Source organism: Protomyctophum bolini (genome assembly GCF_963924005.1).
Source record: "Protomyctophum bolini genome assembly, chromosome: 10".
Classification (NCBI taxonomy): Eukaryota; Metazoa; Chordata; class Actinopteri; order Myctophiformes; family Myctophidae; genus Protomyctophum; species Protomyctophum bolini.
Genome location: NC_137871.1, coordinates 7,417,588 through 7,435,239, shown reverse-complemented (window position 1 = coordinate 7,435,239; position 17,652 = coordinate 7,417,588). Strand labels below are relative to the sequence as shown.

General features: G+C 42.1%; 1 protein-coding gene across 1 annotated transcript; it reads left to right on the top strand.

Moving 5' to 3' along the window:
- Positions 1-8,944: 8,944 nt before the first annotated feature.
- On the top strand, positions 8,945-17,263 carry LOC308322134 (uncharacterized protein; the record flags this gene model as incomplete). Its single annotated transcript, XM_080773328.1, has 12 exons — positions 8,945-9,212; positions 10,832-10,913; positions 10,999-11,087; positions 11,958-12,016; positions 12,459-12,688; positions 12,886-13,092; positions 13,205-14,642; positions 14,696-15,237; positions 15,483-15,566; positions 15,826-15,876; positions 16,096-16,152; positions 17,070-17,263. Exons 1-12 carry the CDS (start codon positions 9,174-9,176, stop codon positions 17,261-17,263), a joined length of 3,072 nt encoding a protein of 1,023 aa, XP_080629454.1. The 5' UTR covers positions 8,945-9,173.
- Between the last annotated feature and the right edge of the window lie 389 nt (positions 17,264-17,652).

Here is a 17,652-nt window from a genome sequence, read left to right as displayed (position 1 = left end):
GCTGATGGCCACGGACCACTGTTTGCGAGCGGACGTAGAATACGCACATCGACAGGCTGGGTGCTGCATGGGCTAAAAGAAACTTCAGTAGGTTGGATGAAGCCACAGGTATAAGCAAGACGTTCTTTATTGAAATACTGACAACGTTTCGATCTATTTGATCTTCCTCAGGTCATGTGAACATACACAAAAGTTTGTACTTTTATACTAAGGGAGTAGGGAGTGCCCCCATTACCCAATCAAAACACCACATTTCGGTGCCCCTACCATCACTGCAGGTGTGACACGTCAACCCTGAGTGAGTAGGTGGGGACCCAGACATATTTATGTAAATATAGTCTGTTCAGAAATTTTAGTGCACTAATTAAAAACATTTTTAAAATCATTTTTAAAAACATGCATGTATATTATGCTATACTCATTTCACCGGTACATCAAATAAAGTTCTCACATGTCCTATCTACTAGGTCTGTGGGCTTAATTTACATTTCCAATGTTATTACTTTTTGTTGCATTGCTTTCCTTTTGTAACGGACCACGGACCACTGTTTCCCAAACAGTGGGTCGGGACCCAAATATGGGTCAATTTACAGTTACACACAGTTACAAAGAAACTCAAATGTTTAAAAATTAAACAAACGACAACAACAAAAAAACAATTTGACAACATATTGTGAGCTTGTAGATCGGCTATTTAGCGTAGACCAGTGGTTCTCAACCTTTTCTGGCTGCTGTGTTAAGTGGACTGGTGGGACACATGGGTCTTGGATCAAGACAAAACTAATTTGTTTTAAAGACAAAATGCAATACATTATGTTTTTTTTTTAATCATTAAAATCTGTGTTTGTCAAATAAGTGGGGGCCCACTTGCAATATCCCCATGGCCCACCATGGGCCCCGGCCTACGGGTTGAGAAACACTGCACTAGACAGCAGTTATATTAGTATCATGATATAAACAGTACATATAGTGTTTTATTGCAATTAGATAGATAGATAGATAGATAGATAGATAGATAGATAGATAGATAGATAGATAGATAGATAGATAGATAGATAGATAGATAGAACTCCAGCTTATAAAAGTGTATAACATGAAAATAAGTAGTTCATTTCTTTTGTATTGTATTTTACAATTGTATTTAGTGTATTTTTAGGTGCCCGGCTGCTCATCACTTCTTTTTCGTAAATTGTCGTCAAGGATTTTATTTAAACTAAATTCTTCAAAGCCAATGGATTTGATAGAGTTTTAATGATTGGGGTTTTTTTTGCGCAGTTTGAACCTAATTGTGGTTAACTTTACATTGTTTCTGAAAGCTGGTGGCTGTTGCTAAGGTTACAGTTGTAATAAGGTGAATAAGATGGAGTGATACTTTTATATAGCGAGCGCTGTTATCAGGACATAGCAGCACTCATTAGAATGCCTCTCAACTAATCAAAATGCCAGGCTGGAACTAACTGTGGTATAATGGAATATATTGACCGTGTCTCTTAGGTGAAATGTAAATAGGCCTACAACACAAGTAAAAACACACTGCAGTGCAGAAAAACACGCTAAACTCGCATGACTGGCTGCAGGGGGTTTAATTTCCTTTGTTGTGACTTTCAGGTGATAATCTATTCATTTAGTCTCCGATTCTGAATTAGGTTTCTCAGAATCTGATAGTTCCCAGAAGTTCTCTTTTCAGGGACACCAGCGTGTCTTTTAAAGCAAAACAGAAGCCACTCCTGGCTTCAAAAATCTCCTCTTCTTTTCTCATCCTATCTTTGAGATGAAAGGCTATTTCATCAGTCACCATGCTGTCCCAGAGAGGATTATACTAATAATAATAATGATAATAATACAGGCGATGGGGTTGCCTGCGTGCTGTAGGCATGGCTGTATAGGGGCGTTCAGGTGGCAGCTATAGGGTATAAAGTACCTGCCACTGGAGCCTCGGGTTCAAATCCATCGTCGTTCATCCTGTTTGGCCGAGTGTCTATATACAGTACGAACACTATTTGTCCATGTGCAGGGGAGAGAAGCCAGGCGGTCTTTTGTTGCTTCACAACCTCCCACGGGCTGCAGCCAGCAGTGCCTGTCAGTGCGGAACATGGAACAGGAAGGTACTATACGTATACTCTCAGTTGGGGCGACTCACTGGTAGGTGAGCTAGTAGGGTGCAATAGCAGTGGTGATATAATGTGTGAAACATTATTAACTGGCACAACGATTGGGAGAAAAACAGGGGTACGAATAATTGGCTACTCTTAAAAATAAAATAAAAAAGAGGGAGAAGAAAGGGCTGTGAGCCTGTGACTGCATGATGCATTCACAGACAAAAGGTATTGAAAAGAGAGGATCATTCTGATCTGACTCTGAGGGGAACCAGCCTCTTTCATGTTGTCCTTTGTGTTGCCTGCTTGTGGGACAATGGCAGGCTGGAATGTTTGATGTTTTAGCTCTGAGAGAGGCCGTGTTTCATTCGGGTCTGACATTATTACGTATATATGACATAACCGTCAATCTTTGCATTAACAATAAAGGTACTAAATAGGGTCGCTGTGGTCCTATAGAATCACCATGCAGGAGATCATGTTCATTATACACAGACAGGAGACAGATGTGTGTAGTGGAGGTTCTAAACCACTATCAACCAACCTGGCATCCAAATTCTGGGCACGTCATTATAGGCGAACATCCAAAAAAAAAAGATGGAAATAGCCATTGTAAAAGCTATAGCATCATAATTCAACGCGTTGTATAAGCTTGTAGCTTGTAGGTTTATATTCAGTTCTCAGTTTGCGTCAAATGTATGCAGGTGGTACATAATAATAATCTTTTATTGTCCCGAAGGATATTTGTCTTCACAATCTGTTCAACACCCACATCAAAAACAACACAAAGCACATTACACCAAGACAATACAAATATATACATATATATATATATATACATATATATATATATATATATATATATATATATATATATATATATATATATATATATATATATATATATATATGAGGTCCCCACTGTGTACAGAACCATCCTATCGGCGGGGCAGTTTGTTTAATGCCGCGATGGCTGAGGGGACAAAGCTCCTACTGAAACGGACCTTTTTCCATGGCAAGGTTCTGTATCTAAATTTGTCCAGATGGCATGAGGTTAAAGAAGCGATACAGGGGATGATCAGTGTCATTTGATATCGAAAGTGCTAGCGGTGTGATGGCCTTATTTTTCACATCAGAAAGTGTGGGTGTAGGAAGTCCGATGATCTTGGAAGCAATACGGGTAACACTGAAAGGTTTGTCCCCGTTGGGCATGGACAATATGGTGTAGAAACATGCAGAACCGTACAACAGAACAGGTTGGATAATGTTTTTGTACAATAATAGCAGAAGATGAGGAGCAACAGATAATGATCTTAATTTACGGATTACATGGAGTCTTTGCTGAAAGCGTGACAAGTGGATAGATGTAATGTGTTGATCAAACCTAAGTCTATTGTCCAGTGTGAGTCCATGATATGTGAAGCTGTCAACCTGTTCTACTGTTTACCATTAATGAGGAGTGGGTTAAGTCCAGTGTGGGTTGTTGTTTCAATGACCAGTTCTTTTGTTTTGTCCATATTCAACTCTAGATAGTTGTCAGTGCACCACTGTGTAAAATGAGAAATTATATTCTGATAGACCGTGATAGAGTTATTGTCATGGAGCAGTCAGAGAATGGCAGTGTCATGTGAGTATGTGATGTTAGTGGGTGAGGGGCTAATACAGTCATTTGTGTATAGAGTGTAGAGGAAGGGACTGAGGAAACACAGCCTTGAGGGGCCCCTGTGTTGGTGATAACAGTTGATGAGAACGATGCACCTACTTTAACTGTTTGTGGTCTATTGCTCAGGAAGTTGAGAGTCCAGTGGATGAGGAGTGGGGGGGGGGGGTGTTGAGGTGATGCAGTTTCTTGATCATAATGATGGCGTTGAATAGTGTTGAAAGCAGAACTAAAGTCAACAAAAATGTATATACATACGTACAGTATACAGTGATGTAGGTGCTGCTCATTAACATTAAACTTGTTACTTTGCAGACAGACAGAGGTTCTTCTGAACACAGTCCACCTGTGACGGACTGGAGCCGAGTCAGAGATCACATCTCTAGTGTCGGCACTTCACTGTCAGAATAGAATGACTTCAATTAAAACTTAATGTGGCTATGCTGTGCCGAACAGATGAGGGTATTAGCCTCACATCAGAGAGACTTGTATGACTCTTAATGCTAATGAAATAATATTTGATAGTTGGGACTCCCACACACTGGCGCAAAAGACACAGGAAGTATTCTGGTTTGTTCACTCTCACCAGAAACATTATAGTTTAGGTTTCATAATGGGATAAAAGGTTCAGTGTACAAGAAAACAATAGCTCCCCAGTTCAATTGCTCTTCATGAGTATATAGGACAGGCCTTGTTGCCTTCACCGTCATTGTGTGAATCATTGAAATATTAGGGTATTAATGGGTGAATTTAATGCACATTGTAAAGCACTTTATATAAAAGCACTATAAAAATGCACACTGTACATCTTTGAATCTTTGAAGAACCATATTACATGGTTCCATAGTTTAAACCGTTAGAAGGACAAAAGGAAAGACCTAGAGAAGCAGATTTGTGGATCATTAAGGCGTTGCTAGCATGCACGCACGCACGCACACACAGTTGTTATTGCTCCTATAATGTTGAGAAAACAATAAAAACAATACATTTTACTCTTGCGTACTCATGAGAAAGTCACTATAAACATCTACTTGAATGTTGAGTGTGAATGCATGTACTGTAAAAAGTATAAGGACGTGGATAATGTGTTACTGTAGAAAGGAGAAAATGAGCTTATGACAGCAACAGAGGAGCAGCGGGCATACAGTATTTACACTGAGCCGAGTGGGTGGAAAGCCTTAATCGCACTGCATTAAAGAACTGCAGTGAAATGATCCCTGTTAAATGTTGCTTTGTGAAAATTTGAGCACAGCCCTGCTTGCAACGGTGCTCTGCAGGCAGGCAGGAGGGGAAAAAATCTGTTAAATGAAAAAATAAAATAATAATAATAATAATAATAATAATAATAATAATAGTAATAGTAATAGTAATAGTAATAGTAATAGTAATAGTAATAATAATAATCCTGGGATTTTGTCTCTTAGATAATTGACCCATTGTCAAGTCCCGCCCATGGTTTTAGAAAATTCCACATAAACAACCATAAGGCGGAACAAGGGCAGCTAACAATTGCAGAAAGAGCCTGCTGCATGGTGCAGGGACGGACCAATCAGAAGGCTGACAATGTACAGTATATGAATGAATGAATGGATGGATGGATGAATGAATGAATGAATGAATGAATGAATGAATGAATGAATTAATGAATTAATGAATGAATGAATGGATGGATGAATTAAATATTTATTTTCGTGTCATGCCACTTTGGCCCATCCCATATGGGATTATATGACACATTTCACAGAGTACACTGAATACAACTGACACTACAGTCCTTCATATACATACCGTATTTGTACATTATTCGAACAAAAAAGAAAACTAAACTAAAATAAACATAACCATATAAGGCCATTTTACATGTAAATGGCCCTCCTCCTCATTGACCAGGCCTTCTCAAGGAATGAGGCAAACGAAAAGGTGTACTTTTGAAACAGGCGCTTCAGTCTCTCGAAATCCTCCAACCATATACAAATTCATGGTTTATGGGTCTATCTTATTAAAAAGTCTCTCCCTAATGGAGTTGGAGTTGGACAGTAAAAAATAAAATGCATTTCATTTTCGATTTGCTTTAGAGATCACACAGACGACATAGTCTATCCTCCTCCACCGTGCCTACATATCTACCTGTCTCAATATGCAGACCAAGTATGCCAGCTCTAATTTGGGCACACAAGGATCGTTTCTTCTTTGACATATTATACCGTACATAGTTTTCTGTCTCGTAGACATGTTTTATCTCACAGTATGTGCGGAGCTTTGGTTTACACCATATGTCCAGCGCCCATCTATCCTTTACACCCTGAAAAATAATTTATTTTATTACCTTAACCTCTACTTGTTGTTTACTAAATATGGTCCTCATAACCAGCTCTCGTAAGAATATCGTACATGTCCGTAAAACCCATACGCCCCTGGTCAAAATATCCCACTCAAGAATCTTTCTTACTATTCTGTTAGAGTTCAACCCCAGTATTCTGTTCTACAGACGTATGTGCACACTCCACCGTACCTCATTGGGTTCCCACCATTGGGTATATGTACGTACACCCAACTGAGCTCAGGTGTTCACTGTCTCACATGGTGCAACAATGTATCCCAGTGTTCAGCAGGTCCTTTCTCACATGGTGCAACAATGTATCCCAGTGTTCAGCAGGTCTTTTCTCACATGTTCAACAATGTATCCCAGTGTTCAGCAGGTCCTTTCTCACATGTTCAACATTGTGTCCCAGCGTTCAGCAGGTCCTTTCTCACATGTTCAACATTGTGTCCCAGTGTTCAGCAGGTCCTTTCTCGCATGTTCAACATTGCATAACAGCCTTCCCTTCACCTACAGTTCTCTGAGACTTCCTTCCTCTGCACAAGGCAGTGGTTTTTCTCCTACTCCTGTGAGAGTGGAGTGGGATGATGGAGGCAGTTCACCGCCAGCTTCCACTATAGAGCGTTGCAGTCCCGCCCCCCTCGAGAGAGAGAGAGAGACCCCGGAAAAGAAATCCCTGTTCATTTCAGAAAGTATTTATTTAAAGACGTTTACGCCGCGGACAAAGCCAACTCTTGTCGTGACAAATCATGACAACAAACAAAACATTTCGGGCTGAACAAAATAAAACTTTTTTTTGTTGTTTTTCCTTCTTTGTATAATTATTTGTTTGGTCCAAAATATCGTGTTTGTTGTTTGTTGTTAGTTTGGCTTTGTCCGTGGCGTAACCGTCTTTAAATAAATACCATTTGAAATGTCTATGGGGAAAAAATGCATTGGGATTCATTTCCTGGGCCTGGCGTCGTCATGCAAGGGGGCGGGACTGGGCAGACAAATGATACTAGTATATATAGGCCTTAAGTCAGCTTCATTACAGCAAAAACACCTGTTAAAGCCTTATCTCTTATCATTATGCTTTTTAGATTTATTTCATATCCTATCACACATCATAATGTCATATTGTATATATATCATCTCATATCATACACTGTACCATCATATCATCACACGTATATATCATAGCATATAATAATGCATCATATTATATGTCATATATCTATCATACTGTATATGACTCCACCCCCTCCTCTAGTTGCTGCTGCATGTCTTTCTCTCATCTTGCTCTTGAGGTTTTATCTCTCTGTTCTCCATTTTAATTCCCTCTCCAAGGAGCGATATGTCATGCATATCATGTGGGCGTGTGTCTGTGTGTGTGTGTGTGTGTGTGTGTGTGTGTGTGTGTGTGTGCGTGTGTGTGTGTGTGTGTGTGTGTGTGTGTGTGTGTGCGTGTGCGTGTGTGTGTGCGTGTGCGTGTGCGCGTGCGTGTGAGTGTGTGAGTGAAGCAACCAATTCTCAGGAAACCCCCTCCCTGACCTCTGGAGAGGTGAAAGTGTGTGTGTGTGCGACGTGCGTGCGTGCGTGCGTGCGTGCGTGCGTGCGCGCGTGCGTGCGTGTAAGCAGAGGATTGACAGAGAAGATTGTATCTTCTCCCTGGAGACCACCTCCTCCTCCTCCTCCTACTCTCTCTCTCTCTCTCTCTCTGTCTCTCTCTCTCTCTCCTCTTCATCCCTTCTGGTCAGTCTACGAGAGAGTACGAGATGTGTGTGACAGCAGCAGTGTCTCAGTGCATTGACATAGACAGAGAAAGACAGAGCCACACAGAGACAACTGGACCAGAGGGGACAGCGTGTGTGTGTGTGTGTGTGTGTGTGTGTGTGTGTGTGTGTGTGTGTGTGTGTGTGTGTGTGTGTGTGTGTGTGTGTGTGTGTGTGTGTGTGTGTGCGTGCGTGTGTGTGCGTGTGTGTGCGTGCGCTTTTGCTACCTTGTGGGGATCGAACTATGACTACACACCAACGACGTGGGGACCTGCATCCTTGTGGGCACCAAAATCCTGGTCCCCAGAAGGATTATCATTTAAATTGATAGAAAAACAGTTTCTAGTATTCCTAGGGCAAATTTATTTGGTTTTTAAAAAAGTGCCCACAGAGATAGAAAATCATGAAAAGTGTGTTAAAAGTGTGTTAATATGCTCCCCCTACTGACCAAAACTATGCAACTGCAGAAGTGTGTGAATTCAGGCATTTTCACACACCTATAGCCAATAATATGCCGTGCTGCCTATCACGTGTCACTTTAGCCAATCAGCGCGAGTTTAGCAGGTTACCGTACCGGTAAAAGGTGACACCCCCCAGTCTGCCTATCACGTGTCACTTTAGCCAATCAGCGCGAGTTTAGCAGGTTACAGTACCGGTAAAAGGTGACACCCCCCAGTCACACGTCACCCCCGCCAGCCTGAAGGCTCGTACGGTGTCACCGTCAAGGAAGCAGGAAGAAGGAGGCAGGAGGCAGGAGAAGAGAGAAGGTAACTTTTCGAACTATTTTGTAATTATCATAAGAATCGGATTGTTTTTGTACAGTTCAACTAACTATTACAATGCTTTAGTCCACAACTCGCCTGTGGTAAAACAGTAGAAACAATACCAATAAAGTTCCAAATAAAATAAGTATTTTATTATATTATTAAATGTATTATATTTTATATATACAGGCATCAAGCCTAAATCACTGTGGACTGGGTTTTTTTTTTTCTTGGACTGACTGTATTTTTTTTAATTTGATGTTGTGCAGGTCTTGTACATAGTGCACTCTTGGCTTTTCTTGCCTAGTAATACTAGTGTGAGCTAGACAATTTCGCGCAGCTGTGTTGAATTGCGTCTAATGAGCACCTCGATTGGAAACCTCTCCAGCAGATAGGTGGGGGGAGGGGGTGAATTTACTGCACTTGGTTGTAAGTAGCTATACTGCCTCGCTCACCCAAATTGTGTTGCCGTCGTTTCGTTTGGAGTAAAGGACAAACTTTCATCTTTGGTGCACGAGAAGAAAATTGTTATTCCAGTGACTGACTTCCTTTATTTTTTTCATAGGCTCATTCTCCGTCATGGCCCTGGAGAATGCTGCCAGTGACAACCGCTTCCAGGTAAAAGTGATTTTTATTCAGCTTCACAATAGCTTTGAATTGTTTGTAAGATGTTGTAAAACGCATTATAGAATGTGCGGCCACCTTCTTGTTTATAATTAAAGTTGGTAGACGAATGGTATACATTTATATATGCTCCTTTTTAAAAGACAAACTAAAAAGCAACATTTAACAATATAAATAAATTGTTGTAGGCTTAATCATCAATAAACAACGCATCGCATCTGCGCGTCTACAGTACCTAGTCCAAAACATAAATAAATCCAGTCCAGATCTGAGCAAGTTATACCTATAAAGCCACTGGACGCATGGGCTAAGCCTTTTTTTATTATTAAGGAAGATCAGCATGCATGTCACCGTACGTGTTCTGTTTGTTGACATTTCGCTGACGAGAAAACCCTCAAACATCGATAGCACATGGCTAACTTGATAGCCGTAACTACCGTGCCAGTGTGGGGACTCGAGGAGACGGATAGGAGGTTGAGGAGGAAGCGACAGCGGCTGTAAACGTTCTCCATCCAGGCCAAATGGCCAATAATGGATTTAACAATGTAGGTCTCTGCATTGATACGATCGACATGTGTTAATCTCGTCTCGCTGTCAGCCTGTCACTCGCTTACATTTTGACTACTGCAACGCTACCGTTGTAGGCTTGTCGCCAACTAGCCATTGAAATACAACAGAGAACGGGGACATTGAGGGGGCAGAAAACAGAGCCAGAGCGCTGTTCATGCAGCCTGAAGTGTGACAAGCTGGGCGGCGCAAATAAGAGCAATTTTAGGCATGTGTGCAACATCCCTACAGCTAACCAGTGCTAATGGATATGAACGCCTGGGCATTGTACGGCCCGTGAAAGATTACTTGATAATCCGAAAATAAAACATACTTTCTAATTACCTTATGGGTGGACTAAAACGGCGTCGCTTTTATTTTGAAGCCCATGCATTCTCACAGTGCACACAATCTGCACGTCAACTTTTACTGTGCACGTGAATGCGCCGTGAGCTTGTGGATCGTCTGTTTTCAGCACACGAGTCGATCGACACCGTTGTACCACAAAGTAAATCTGGCAGAACGAACGTGCACACATCAACATTCAGCGCCTGTCAGGCTGCCAAGTCTCAACAATACCATGGTTGGCTTATTATTGTTTTCAGAACGTCGTTGTTCTGCAAGCCTGCAAGTTGAAAGTAAAACAAATCACACCCATGTGAAGTGAGGGGTGCTCTTATTGTACATCATCATGATGTAAAATAGTCACTCTGCCTATAATTTGGGTCAAATGTTTCACATTTAGTTTACCATTGCTTTGCAAAACAATGCCATTTACTGCTATTTATATAGAAATAAAATTGATATTATGCATAATTAAGTTTAGCCTTTTGGCCCGGCCCTCCAAAATATTTTCTGTTTCTCATTTGGCCCCTTGGGAAAAATAATTGCCCACCCCTGACGTATACCTATCTTAGCTAAATTAGCTTCCGCATGATGTCACACACAGCTCCTTGGAGTGTTTACTGCCCAACAAAATAATCCTGTTCTTATAAAGTTTATAAGAAGTGGAGAAGTCTTATAAAGTGGAGTATGTGGGGGTGACTGTGTGTGTGTTTGATTTTCAGTTTTATGTTGGAGTAGAAGTACTAGCAAGATGGACGGACTGTCGCTTCTACCCTGGCAAGATTGCATCTGTCAACGAAGAAGGTTTGAATCACTGAAACACATTTTCATCAACACAGAAACTATAGACATGTTTATTTATCTGAGCCCCTCTTCTGTGCTTTGACAGCAGGCATTTACACAGTTCGGTATGATGATGGGGTGGTCCATTCTGTGAAGAGGAACCTTCTGAGAGCTTCAGGAGATGCTAAAGGCCAGGTCAGAGTTACACCGGCACCTTCACCACTGTATAGCAACACACAGAAACCCAATGCTTTGCATTGTGATTCACGTTTTGTAAGGGATAATATCTGGCTAGGTGGTCATTTTCCGCTCGTGTCGGTGGTTAAACTCCCTGTCGGTGAATTATCTCCCGACAATGACCACCTAGGCAGACATTATCCCACTTAGGCCTGATTTACACTGGCAGCCAAATCTAGCCTGAAAGTAGCCTGAATCAGGTCTGTGTCACAAGATAGAAATCCGATTTGCTTAATCCAAAGAATATATATTCAAAGATTTGCGCCACATTTTTATTATTAAAAAAAAATAGCAGATCTACAAGCTCGTAGCGCGCCACTCTGTGTCACGCCATGAGCTTGTGGATCTGCTATTTTTCAATGGCTAAATTATAACAATGTTTAAAACACCAAAAAGGGTTCCTGCCCAAAATGGGTTTTAAATAAGTCTAAATGGAATCAGATTTTCTTTTTCCAAATGTGACTTGAGTCACATCCACAGGTGGTTTCAAATTAAGCAATATTACACGAGAGGGTGTTGTTTAACGTGATTATTGCCACGACAGTGATCCGGTCAGGAACGAGACGAAGTCGATTTCCGCAAGCATCACTGAAGTGATGCTTCGGGATTGGAATTCCGAAGGGGGGGGGCGGAGGTGGTTAAATGTAAACCGGGTAGGATGTGAAATGACAATGATGACGCTTCTGTCATTTGGGGAGGAGGGGGGATGCCTCCGTACAATCTAAACTTCTCTAAATGTACAGACACAAGGCCATTTTATGAGGATATTTCTCGCAGTTTTTTGTTGATATGCCCCTTTACTCTGGTCTCCCTCATTCCCTCCTGCAGCTTAATGCCGTTGATCAGCTGCAGCCAGCTCTCAAACAAGCCAAAACAAGAAAGATCAGGTAGGTTTGGCATTGGCCTTAATCCCAACCAGTCTTTTTGGCAGCAAAATTATATTTTAGTTTTAGTCAGTCTCTTGAATAGTTTTCAAATTAGTTTTAGTCACATTTTAGTCACCTGGAATGTTTAGTCTAATTTTAGTCAACTAAATGTCTAGTCTAATTTTAGTCAACTAAATGTCATGCGATTTCTAGTCGACTAAATCTACAGTTTATTTAGTCGACTAAAATGTTTTTTTTTTGGCATAATGACTGATTTTAAACTTGCTGAAAATTGCAGATCTACAAGCTCACGTGTCGCGCTGCGAGATTGTAGATCTGCTATTTTCAGCGTGATATTGTAGATCTTCTATTTTCAGCATGCGACCAAGTGTAAAATGACTTGTACTGGATCTCTTGTCGTCTCTTATTACTCCTTAAATGGGAATATTTATTTTCTCTTCAGTAAGAAGGTGAAACCCATGTCTGTGGAGGAGTTGCAAGACATCGTTAAAGACATCGCCGAGCTCCCCACTCAACATCTGTGGCAAGTGGTAGAAATTATCCAGTCCGATAAACCCTCGCTCAAGAAGTCCTCCACACCTGCCGAGCTTGATGTCGATTTCCATAAACTCAAGCCCTCCACGCAGCAGAGGATTAAGAAATGTATCTCCTTCCTCCACAAAAAAGGTTCTGGTGAGTTCTCAGCATGACTTTTGGCTTTTTCAGAGCCGAGTCAGGCGAAAATCTACTTTATTATTTACCCTTCTCAGTCTCAGCACCACAGTCGCTTGATCTAGTACCAGTAAACATTGGTCATTGGTGAGATTTACCATTTTGCCACTAGTGTCTACAACCAGATTGGCTTTGCTCTCGTCCTCTCTTCCCTTTAGATCATTCCACCAGTAAGTCGCCGCTCAACTGCCAACTGGATGATGATGCCCCCATGCCCTCCAGTAGCCTCTTTTCTCTGCCCTCCACCTCCTCTGCGCCCAGTCCTGTGCCCGTCTCCCTTGTCAACGAGACAACTGACAACCTGTTACAGCACAGTAGTCTTCCTCCCAACCTCTCCGCCAGTGGCTTCTCCTCTCCTCACGAAGGTAACAGGGATTGTGTGTGTGTGTGTGTTCATAGTGTAACTCTATAGTGTCTACAACCACATTTGTGTATATTCCTATACTAATCTTTGCTCTCGTCCTCTCTTCCCTTTAGATCATTCCACCAGTAAGTCGCCGCTCAACTGCCAACTGGATGATGATGCCCCCATGCCCTCCAGTAGCCTCTTCTCTCTGCCCTCCACCTCCTCTGCGCCCAGTCCTGTGCCCGTCTCCCTTGTCAACGAGACAACTGACAACCTGTTACAGCACAGTAGTCTTCCCCCCAGCCTGCCCCAAGATTTATCAGATGAAGATTTGGACACCGATCAGTCTTCTGTTTCGGATTTGGATGACAGAACGTACTCCCCCTCTGCCGATAAAAGTTCATGTGACAGTGATAGTGATTGGTTTGAGGATGTGGCCACAGAGTGTGACACCATAGAGAGACCTGTCCAACTTTCGACAGACAGGGAAGTGGTAGTAACACCCAAAACGCTTGCCTGTAGTAACACCCAAAACGCTGTCCTTAAAGCCTCTGTGATTATTCCTGCTGTCGGAAAAAAAGCCGATGGATCTCGGAAATACAGTAAACGTCACTTCTGTGTCTTTTGTGAGATGCCAATGTTGAAATTGTCAAGGCATTTGGAGACTGTTCACCGCAAGGAGTTTGAGGTTGTAAAGGCATTCAGCTTTCCGAAGAATTCAAAAGAAAGGCGACTACATATAGATCTACTCCGAAACAGAGGCAACTTCGCACACAATATCGAAGTCTTAAAAACAGGCACAGGGACACTGGTCGCAAGCAAGCAGCCAAAACAAGATTTGACTGCCCAAGAGTACATGCATTGTGTCTACTGCCAAGGGTTGATGACCAGATCTGCACTGTGGAGACACATGAAGAACTGCAAATTTATCAAACCAGACGTAAAGCGACAACCTGGAAAAAAGAGAGTTCAAATGTTGTGTGCGTTTGCTGAACCCATCCCCGATGGGGTGTCCACTGATGTCTGGGATGTCTTGAGTAGAATGAAACAGGATCAAATCGCAGATGCAGCCAAAAAAGACTGGTGTATTCTCGAGTTGGCTAAGTCCCTCTACAAGAAGCACGGATCCGACCCCGCAAAATATGACTACATCCGGCAAAAGTTGAGGGAGCTGGGGAGACTTGTTGTTCATGGAAGTGACATCACACCACTGAAGAGTATCAAAGAGTACATCCTTCCAAAGAACTTTGAGCTCACAGTGAAGGCAGTGAAACACACTGCACAAAAAGAGACGAGAAAAGAGAAATCTATCAGTCTTCCAGTGAAACTTGGATTCAGCCTCAAGAAAATCGCTATGCTTCTGGAGAGTCGTGCTCTCATTCAAGGTGACAAAAAGGCAGCGGAAGAAGCACAAAACTTCCAAAGGATCTACCACGCAAAATGGAATGAGGAGATTTCCAATAAATGTCAGGAGACCCTGTTGGAGGCAAAGTTGAATAACCCTCTGGTCCTGCCTCTGACAGAAGATGTCAAAAAGTTACACGACTTCCTGCAGGAGAAGCAGCACCAGTACATTGAGGACCTCAAGTCTACGTCGTCGACGTCACATCATTCTTGTCAAGAGACAAATCATCCACTCATGAGGACATCAACTACGCTCTCTCTGAGTTTGAGATAAAGCTGTGCAGTCACTTCTCCAGAATTGAAACTAGAGGAAAGAATGGCAGGATGGTGCCCATTCTCCTAAGTCCGTCAATGTTGGAATCACTTGTCTGTCTCTGTGAATGCAGAAAGGAATGTGGCGTCCTCGACGATAACCGCTATCTATTCGCCGTACCAGGCGCCATGTCTTTCTATCGCTCGAGTGCTCTTCTCCGAGAGTACAGCAATCTGTGTGGCCTCAAGAATCCACAGGCAATTACATCTACCAAACTGCGGAAACATTTGGCAACTCTGTCCACAGTTCTGAACCTTAGGGAAACTGAGATGGGGCAGCTAGCTGATTTCATGGGACACAGCATCAGAGTACATAGCAAGTTTTATAGGTTACCAGAGAAGACCCTTCAGCTCGCGAGGATCAGCAAGGTACTGATTGCCATGGAGCAGGGACGAGTTGGTGATCTCCAAGGGAAGAACCTGGACGAAATCCACATTGATCCAAATGGTATGGAGTTTCTGCTGTATTAACCCCTTTTGGTGTTGTATCCATTATGCTATACTTTAGCTGTTGAAAAATAGCAGATGTACAAGCTCATAGTGCGGCTGTGACAAGCTATGAGCTTGTGTGTGTGTGTATATATATATATGCTATTTTATAAAATTCTTGAAAATGTGGCACAAATCTTTGAATATATATTCTTTCAGAGCAAACGTTTAACCCTAGCGCTGTATTTTATACCCTCTTGTTAGAAGAGGCCTATGCTGAGGAGGACGCGCTTGAGGGGGACGCCGCTCTTGAGGCCAGTCAGGACACATTTGAGGAGATTACGGAAGGTATGTGCTTTAATCATTACAGCTCCACATCTTGTTGCATCTTTACAGCACCCCAACTCTATCTGCCTATCCTAAACTGTTTAAACTATAAACTGTTCCTGCCAGTTGTCTGGTTCTCACAGTCATTAGCTTGGAGACAGCCAACCCTTTCAAAACTGTCGCCATTTGTAATTGACACAAAGATATTACAGGGAGAGACAGCAGACACGATCATCTCTAGCACATTTAGTTACATAATATTTGACTTGTCATTCTATAGTTGCTGACCTGAGTGGATCGGTGCAAGATGGGGAGACGGAGCCAACAGGAGGTAAGGATATTGGACAGGGTTTTACTTTTATTTTCCCTCAGCCAGGTCCTAGCGTACAAGTGGCTTTGTCGGTCAGTCTGTGGCATGTGTCATTTTGCACCAGAGTACCTTCGATTCGCACCAAGTTTGGAAATGTGTACCATAGTAGGAGAATCAACCTGTAGCTTTACCTAGCCTACCTGTGGCACTTAACAGAATGTTCTTCTTGTCATTCCACAGTTGCTAAACGGAGTGGGTCGGCACCAGCAGGAGCCGGACAGAAGGAGCCAAAAAGAGGTAAGGATATTTTGAGTGGTGCAACAGCTTTGTGTCCCTGGGTCCCTGGCTGGGTCTGTCTGTCAAAGTACAAAATAGCGTTTGGTTGGTTTTCAAAACCAAGTGTCACTGTTGCACAGCCTAACACACACACAAACAAAGTGTATGTATGATGATTTCGGGTGTTACAGACTTACAGTACAGCACAGTGGCAGTACAGTAGAGGGACCCCCTGGGGACCCCTGCACGGTAATTGTTTTATCTCGACCAATTTGGTTGAGATGTGTTGCATGGTAAGAAATTTAAGGACTGATACATTCATATGCACTAGCAACTGATTGAATAATGAAATGCATGGTTAAATAACTCTGATTCGCACCATATTTGGTGGACATTATTCTCCCTTCTCACCACCCTGCATCGGACAGCTGCTGGCTGTGTTTGGTGTAGCCTATAACTGATTCACAATATACCTGTACCAGACTATTATGATCCCTGCTATTCAATTCACACTTATTTTTTCGCTTTATTATTTTTTGTGATTAACTGGCGGGGGCTTGTTATCCCTGTTCAACATTACTTTGTTTCTTAAAGGCTAACATTTTGTCAGTTTCTTTACTGTTATATCCTGGAGGTTCTTTTCGTGCTCGTGTTAAACTATCCACTTTACAGCTGTCATATTTATCAATTTGAGAGGTACTACAGGTGCGTGTCCTCTGGTAGCTTCCTTAGCACTGGGTGCTCAGTTTTCCTACTGTACTAATTTTGGCAGCTATTAATCGGAACATGGTGATTAATTACAAAATCAGTTGTTAAACACAGTAACATGACTAAAATGGCCAAATCCGGATCTATAGTCAGTGGTAGAAATAATTGTAGCTTTTAGGCTAAAACGATTACCTTATAATACACTAATCTGTTATTCATTTCTCTTTTAGCTCGGAAATGGGAACCAGAAGAGAAAGAAGCTGTGGAGAGGCACTTTAAGAAATCTATACAGACTTGTAATGTCCCAGGCAAACGTGACTGTGACAGGTGTCTGGAATCAGAGCCGGCCCTTACAAAGAGAGATTGGAAAGCTATAAAATTTTATGTCCATAACAAAATTACATCCCTAAAGAAGAAGATGTAGAAAACTTTATGGCTGCATTCACTGTTAACCCATTCTGACCTGAGATCAGATTCATACGAGGTTTCCACGGGACACACGCTGGTCTGATTAACCCATTCTGACCTGAGATCAGATTCTAAAAATGTCAGTCGTTCTTCGAATTTTTCAAAAATAGCAGACCTACAAGCTCGTATCGCGCCACTCGGTGGCGCGATATGAGCTTGTAGATCTGCTATTTTTCAATAGCTAAAGCATAACATGATGCCAACACCAAAATGGGTGCCCGGTCAGAATGGGTTAAAAAACATGATCCCTGTGCTTGACCTGGTGGGGGCAAGGGGGAGCCTGTCCAGCTTGGAAATAAATTTCAGTAATACCTGAAGAGTGTCAAGTTGTATATCTGTGTTATG